General features: G+C 42.2%; 1 protein-coding gene across 1 annotated transcript; it reads right to left on the bottom strand.

The window, feature by feature from the left end:
* Positions 1 to 223: 223 nt before the first annotated feature.
* On the bottom strand, positions 224 to 5,692 carry LOC306937326 (uncharacterized protein). Its single transcript, XM_079521020.1, has 4 exons — positions 5,556 to 5,692; positions 3,185 to 3,365; positions 2,216 to 2,437; positions 224 to 1,481 (listed from the first exon to the last, which is right to left on the bottom strand). Exons 2-4 carry the CDS (start codon positions 3,243 to 3,245, stop codon positions 424 to 426), a joined length of 1,341 nt encoding a protein of 446 aa, XP_079377146.1. The 5' UTR covers positions 3,246 to 3,365; positions 5,556 to 5,692; the 3' UTR covers positions 224 to 423.
* Between the last annotated feature and the right edge of the window lie 2,178 nt (positions 5,693 to 7,870).

Below are 7,870 nucleotides of genomic sequence, written 5' to 3'. Positions count from 1 at the left end.
GATTAAAGGGACATACGCATCAAACCACCTGAGTAACCACATTATACCACTAACCAACTCAGAAATTACATATACATCCATATAGACATAATACATATATATAGACATATGAGCATATGACGTGATGAATATATGTACCAATGCCAGGGTATAATTGGTTATCGATGGTGACGTAACGATGACATGTTTCAGTGTTGGGTGGACTAAAGGTAATGCCCCTATGTATACATGTATGTAATCTGACACCAGTCAAAATACTACTTTTTTTCCTCCAAAAGCAAGGTACGTAGCAAATAGCTAAACCTAATAATTCAATATTGCAAACGTTCTTTCACAGAGAGGCTGAGATTTGAAAGTTTGTAGCAGTCTACAGTACTTGCACGCTCTGCTTGCGCACTAGTAGGCCATTTATGGCCTATTTGCCTATTTGCAATACTGCTTCTCTCCAGTATGGCTGCGCTGATGACCCTTTAAACTACGTGAAGTATGAAAACTCTTCCCGCATTGTTCACAGGAGTAAGGTTTCTCTCCAGTATGGATGCGTCGATGAATTTTTAATTCTGTTGACTGACGAAACCACTTCCCACATTGTTCACAGCAGTAAGGCTTCTCTCCAGTATGGATGCGCTGATGACCCTTTAAACTATTTGAAGTAAGAAAACTCTTCCCACATTGTTCACATGAAAAAGGCTTCTCTCCAGTATGGACATGCTGATGAGTCTTTAATTCTGTTGACTGACGAAACCTCTTCCCACATTGTTCACAGCAGTAAGGCTTCTCTCCCGTATGGAGGCGCTGATGAATCTTTAAAGTGTGTGAATGACGGAAACTGTTTCCACATTGTACACAGAAGTAGGGCTTCAATCCAGTATGTAATTTCTGGTGACTCTGAAGATGTTGCACTTGGGTGAAGCATTTCCCACATTGGTCACAACAGTAAGGCTTTGCTCCAGAATGTGTTCTCTGGTGTACCTTAAGATGTGGCTGTTGTTTGAAGCGTTTCCCACATTGGTCACAGCTGTAAGGTTTTTCTCCAGTGTGATTTCTCTGGTGTATCACAAGATTAGACCGTGTTCTGAAGCTCTTCTCACATTGGACACAGCTGAAAGGCTTCTCTTCAGTATGGATGCGCTGATGATACTGAAAAGAGATGGAATGACGGAAACAGTTCCCACATTGTTCACAGTAGTAAGGCTTCTCTTCAGTATGGATGCGCTGATGCATTTTGAAAGTGTAGGAATGACGGAAATTCTTCCCACATTGGTCACAGTAGAAAGGCTTCTCTCCAGTATGGATAAGCTGATGAGTTTTTAAGTGTCTTAACTCAAAAAAACACTTCCCACATTGGTCGCAGCTGTATGGCTTCTCTCGAGAATGCATTTGCTGGTGTTTCTTAAGATTACTTTTTGTGGTGAAGCTTTTCCCGCACTCTTCACAGCAGAGATGTTTCCGTTTCACTGGGTGCAGGGCAGAACAGGTATCTGAGATAAGAAAAACAATTACAGATTACCAATGCATATGCAAAATAGCATTTATATATTTATTTGGTAATATGGGCCTCTCTGCCCCACCCCTCTCCAATTGTTTATATTGTGTTTAGTATCCAAGATGGCCACAGCACCAGGAGGGGGTGGGGCGGAGGTGAGCGGGTGGGGTCGACATATGCCCTTACTGGGCTGCGTTCACACATTCAAGACACCTGTCTTGTATCTGTCTTGTGTCTGTGTTTAATGGCCGCTCCAATGCATTTCCAATGGAAGCCCATATGGTTTGACCAAACATTTTGTTTGATGGGGTGGAGGGGGACAGAACACATCCATCAAAGCTGTGTTCAGACACAAGTCAGGTGTCAGACACAAGGCAAGTGTCTTGAATGCAGCCCAGTAAGGGCATATGTCGACCCCGCCCGCTCACCTCCGCCCCACCTCCTCCTGGTACTGCGACCATCTTGGATACTAAACACAATATAAACAATGGGAGAGGGGTGGGGCCGAGAAAGTAGCCTGGCTAATAAGCCAGACCGAATCAGCCGTTGGCAAAAAATAATTGCCTGACGGCACACGATAGTGTGATTTGAGCCTGGCTTATTAGCCAGGCTACCGAGAAAGGCCCTTATTTGGAACAAATTAAATTCTGGGTCTCCGCCATTCATTTTTGCGAAGAAGAAGAATCTTTGCAAGTGCAGTGCTCTGGCCCTAATTCTTTTTTGACATACCTATTCTATATAGCTTGATGACTGGCTCCATTCTGTATAACTTGATGACTGGCTCCATTCTGTATAACTTGATCACTGGGACCAACATGGTAACACATTGATGCTTCTCTCTGGTGTGGATTTTCTGGTGTGCCTTAAGATGAGACGCTTGGGTGAAGTTTCTTCCGCACTGGTCACAGCAGAGATGTTTTGGTTTCACTGAGGACAGGGCAGAACAGGTATCTGAGAAAGAAAACTAGTTTATTTTTCTAATGAAATAGTTTTTATTATTTTTGTTCTGTAAAACTACTTTGAGTACCTTGAAAAGCTCTATATAAATTGTATGCATTATTTTTTATAAACAAACACAAAATGGCATGATACATGATACATTCTTTTTTTTAATATGAGGCTCAGGTGAGAAATAGGAAATAAAGTAATATAATAATAATAATAATAATAATAATAATAATAATAATAATAATAATAATAAATACAATTTATATAGCGCTTTTAAAGGCACCCAAAGTACATAAAACAGTAAACAGTTTTATTAGAAAAATAAACCAGTTAAAAAATTAAAAGGTTAAAAACTAGAAACTAAGGTAGGCAGACCAAGTGGAGGTGGGGAAATATGTAGGAAAAGCAAGTCTGAAAAGGTGGGTTTAAAGTGTGCTTTTGAACATTTCAAAGGTGGGGGCAGCTCTGATGTGAGCTGGGAGTGAGTTCCACAATGAGGGGGCGGCCACTGCAAAGGCCCTGTCACACTTGAAATATATTGATTTATAATTGATCAACACCTGTTACGCTTTTTATAAAGAATTGCATGTATATGAAAATAAATTGAGCAGTGCTTAATAGCCTACCTTCAGCTGTGTTTTACATCAAGCAAACATCAAATGTCCGCAGACACTCAGTGAAAAGGGTCTATAATAATCTTCTGTATACCAGTATGTAATGTTAGATTAATTATTTTTTGAGATACAGTACCTATTTTGTATAGCTTGATGACTGGGTCCATTCTGTATAACTTGATCACTGGGACCAACATGGTAACACATTGATGCTTCTTTCTGGTGTGCCTTCAAATGAGACGCTTGGGTGAAGTTTCTTCCGCACTGGTCACAGCAGAGATGTTTTGGTTTCACTGAGGACAGGGCAGAACAGGTATCTGAGAAAGAAAACAATGACAGATTACTGTATGTATGTGATGAATGCATAGGTAAAAATAGCATTTATATAGTATTTATATGGTCATTTGCAACAAATGAAGACCAGGGTCTCCGCCTCTTATGTATTATCAATTAAGCTGTGTGTCGAGGCCTTCAAGTTTACACCATAAAAGTGGCAACTTACGGTACTTACTCGGACGCAATTTTGTAGCTTTAATCTCCGAATAGTGTGAACACAGACTGTCTGCTTAAATTAAAAATTGTTTACCATGCTGGTAAGGTATATGGATTTTTTCCCTTGCCAAATGTTTTTCTAACTTCGAATTGTTAGGTATTCATCCCTGTTCCCGACAGGAGCATGTACTGTAACTGTTGGTCTGTTGGAAACCCGAGGTTGTCTAGAACACAGGTGGGCAACTTTGATGATGGAGAGGGCCACTATATTTCCACACGTACTCAGAGGGCCACATTGCATTTACTGTTGGGCAGAAACCGCTTATCTTTGTATTTTAACTTTTTTCATGAATGAACGCTTTACTTTGTCATTCTATGCAACACATGAGTAGCAAAAATAGACAATCTATACTTAGCTACTAAGATGAAGTAATTAAAGCAGGTTATGTTTGCATGTTTGGAATTGTAACAGCTGAAATCAATAATATATCAGTATTCCGATATTAACCTGCGGGCCACATTATGGCCTCACTCAGACCTTTAAAACATTGATGCATGCTTGTTGTATGAATGTTGTGAGTGTCATGGCCGCCCCAATGCATTTCCAATGGAAGTCACATGGTTTGTAGTCCACATTTTGGACTACAAGCTGTTGTATGGCTTCCGGCTGTGTTTCGACTCCCCCCCTCCCCCTCATACAACACAAATGTTGTGTCAAACCATGTGACTCCCATTGGAAATGCATTGGGGCAAGCTGCACACCCTTTGTATACAACAAGCATACAGCAATCTGTTGCGACTAATGAAATAATACAATGAAATGGTATCTTTACTTTTGGGTAAGAGATATAATGGAGACGTAGCCTCTGTTACAAGCACGCACCTGGACTGTTGACGGACTCTTCAGCTGTCGTTTTCATCAGTAATCTTTGATGAATTTACAAACCGAGAATAACAATGAAATTATGAATAATACTCTTCTCTGTTTTGATATATTGACCATTCTGGCCAGGAACTTGCTTGATTGTTGTGGATGTGTTACCCATAAGGGTCCATTTGGTTTCATTTTACACTCTCAAGAGTTAAAGATCTAATAAGGGTCCATTTGGTTACCACCTCTCCATAATTTAGCTGGGGACCACCTGTAACCCCCTCAAGGACCACTGGTTGAGAACCACCACTGATTTATGCAATACTTGTTGTACTTGTCAAAATAGCCATTGTACCTTTTGTCAGAGTATCCTGTGCGGATATAGGCTACACACGTTTATTTTGGCATTGACTGAGATGCCACATGACGTCATGGAGGATACACATTACACAGTAGCCCTGGTCCAGTGCTTACAGCGAGTCTCTCTCTGACACTCGCTGTAAGCACTGGACCAGGGCTAATTACACAGTAGACAGTACACAAATCCATGCAAAAAAAACACACAAAGCCATGCATGCGGTGGCCGCTCAAATATTTAGGGTGCACATGGTAGGGCCTCTACTCGTTCAACAACAGGTTGCCATTTGTGGTTTAATACTGCCATCTAGTGGGCACAATGTTTTGTAGAGTTTACCCTCAAAAACCGATTAATATCAGTTTTTTGTCTTTACCCTTGCCTTGCATCCCTACACTGGGGCGAATAGCAGTACATTAGCTCTGGTCCATAGCTCCAATGCCCCCGCCCCCCCCTTTTTCCCCTCACTGTACAGCATATATTTTTTTTACCTTTTTACCTCCTTTATGATGAATTCCTGTTCTGTCTATAGAAGTGTCTATTTGTACGTCTCTAAATGTTTTGATGATTTGAACATGGTGGACCCTATTGGAAACAAGTGTAATGCTTAATTGGGTCGTCCACTCACAGTTAACAGCCTTTGTATTGAGTTTGTGCTTGAAATGTACTGTAATTCTGCAAACTGTTAATACATTCTTCAATCAATGCGATGCAACGCATTAGAGCTATGGACCAGAGCTAACAGTAGCCTACATAAGACATATGGCTTAAAAACGGAATAGCGAGTACCTTACTAGCGCTCTGTGGAGAGTGGAGACCGCCTCCGCTGCTCTCTAGGCAAAATGTCCCACTATCGTGTCGTGCGATGGTTTAGAATTTCCCGAAAATAAACAAAACCAGGGAGCTACTACCAAAACAAAGCCTGCTAGACCTTAGGAAAAAGTATATTCTCCAGGCTGGGATTTTAATAAAGCAATGTACCGGACACTCGGACAGAGTAACTTCTTCTACTACGGTATTTCCGGGCTGTGCCCAAGGACAAAGACGTGACTAGACAGTCCTTGGCTGTGCCTGCGACCAGGGTTTAGGCTAGGGGGTTGGTAAATTGCGAGAGTCAACAGTCTGGTAACACGAGACTAGGGGGTTGGTGGTGGGAAGGGGGATTTGATCATAAGACCCATTACTGAATGTCAGTCTCCAGTTTTACAATAAGAGAAAGGTAGCAAAATCTGTGGCAAACCTGCAAAAACAAATGCTTACCACTAGCTTTCTTCACAAATGTGTTTATAATATAAAGATGTCTATACTATCACATATACATTTGTTCCAAACCAACTCCCTTGGGAAACTTTGTGACAGCTGCTGAAAGTTGGGGTACCATTACCAACCAATACAAGGCAAAATTCCCAAAATGTCATTATGCTGTCGCATGTGACATGTCAAACATGGGGTTTTTCATGATTCTGAATCCATTGCAAGCATTCTGTGCTGGAACCTGACCTCTTTAGTTGAGACTTATGCACCACCTTGTGGTTGTTTTGTGTTATTTCATCTCTTGTTTGAATGGTATATTCCAGGTGATGGTATGGTCCAGTTTGGGTGATGGTATGCTCCAGTTTAGGTTTGTCAGGGGAAATTGAAAGCAATTTAGTTCATTCCCTCATTGTCATGTGAGAAGCAAGCATGCAGCAGAGTGTTCTCCACAGCTCTCCAACGTTATGTGTTTTGGTGTAGATATGTCTGTAAGTAAACTCAAATGTGATAATGCAAAACTGTTAAAGAAAATGTTTGTAGAGTAATGTGAACTAGTCAATTTAGTAGTGTATGTTGGTCTACAGATTATCATGTACCATGGTAGCTACAGGAGTCTGATTGCATCAGCCATGTTTTCAGTAGTGAACAAATGTTTGGTGGTGGCTTAATTGTTACTAGATAGCGGTTTGTTCATTTGTTTGTGTGTAATGCTTTCATGTTTTCATTGAGTGTTTTCTGAGAACCATGTCTTGTTTGTTTCTGTTTTGCAGTCTTACAAAAATCCATAATCAACAGTAAAGATTACTCTTCTCAAGAAACGTCTTTATTACTTGGAGTTGTACGCTATCTGTCTAGCTTTGCACAGACACGCAAGTGCGAGGACAGAATAGTAAGAAGACAACCACACAAAGGACAAAGACAAACGGGAGCTGTCTACAGATTGACACTCTGCATGCTTAACATTAACCTGAAGTGGCCAAGCTGCAAGTAAGCAAATAGCCAGTATGTCTCTCCCAGAGAAGATGGAGGAGACCTTTGTAACCAGGTCACACGTTTCCGGCTCTAATGGTTCGGTGCATTCCAACAATGCTTCAGTGCACACCGGAGCTGCGTCCGTGCACTCGAACAAGTCTACGGTGCGTTCCAGCAAGGCTTCAGCACACTCCAGCAAGGCTTCAGCACACTCCAGCAAGGCTTCTGCACACTCCAGCAAGGCTTCAGCACACTCCAGCAAGGCTTCAGAGCGCTCCAGCAGATCAGCAGCCAGTGCTGCAGCCACCAGAGCCAGAGCCAAGGCTCAAGCAGCACGGGCAGAGGTCTCCTTTGCAGAAAAGGAGGCAACAATGATGAGAGAGAAAGCAGACGTGGAAGCCAAAATGATGAGAGAGAAAGCAGACGTGGAAGCCAAACTACATGTTTTGCAGGTACAGAAAGCAGCAGTGGTAGCTTCAGCAGAGGCAGAGGTCTACGAGGCTGCAGTTGAACCTGAACTGGAGGGTGAGCCCATTAGAGACTTCACTGAATTTGCCACTCAAGATCCAGCAGTGGTAGCTTCAGCAGAGGCAGAGGTCTACGAGGCTGCAGTTGAACCTGAACTGGAGGGTGAGCCCATTAGAGACTTCACTGAATTTGCCACTCAAGATCCAGCAGTGGTAGCTTCAGCAGAGGCAGAGGTCTACGAGGCTGCAGTTGAACCTGAACTGGAGGGTGAGCCCATTAGAGACTTCACTGAATTTGCCACTCAAGATCCAGCAGTGGTAGCTTCAGCTTCAGCAGAGGTCTACGAGGCTGCAGCTGAAGCTGAACTGGAGGGTGAGCCCAATAGAGACTTCACTGAATTTGCCACTCAA

The sequence above is a fragment of the Electrona antarctica genome (genome assembly GCF_951216825.1).
Source record: "Electrona antarctica genome assembly, chromosome: 14".
Lineage (NCBI taxonomy): Eukaryota > Metazoa > Chordata > Actinopteri > Myctophiformes > Myctophidae > Electrona > Electrona antarctica.
The sequence above is the reverse complement of the archived record's forward strand: the minus strand, read 5'-3'. Positions and strand labels throughout refer to the sequence as shown.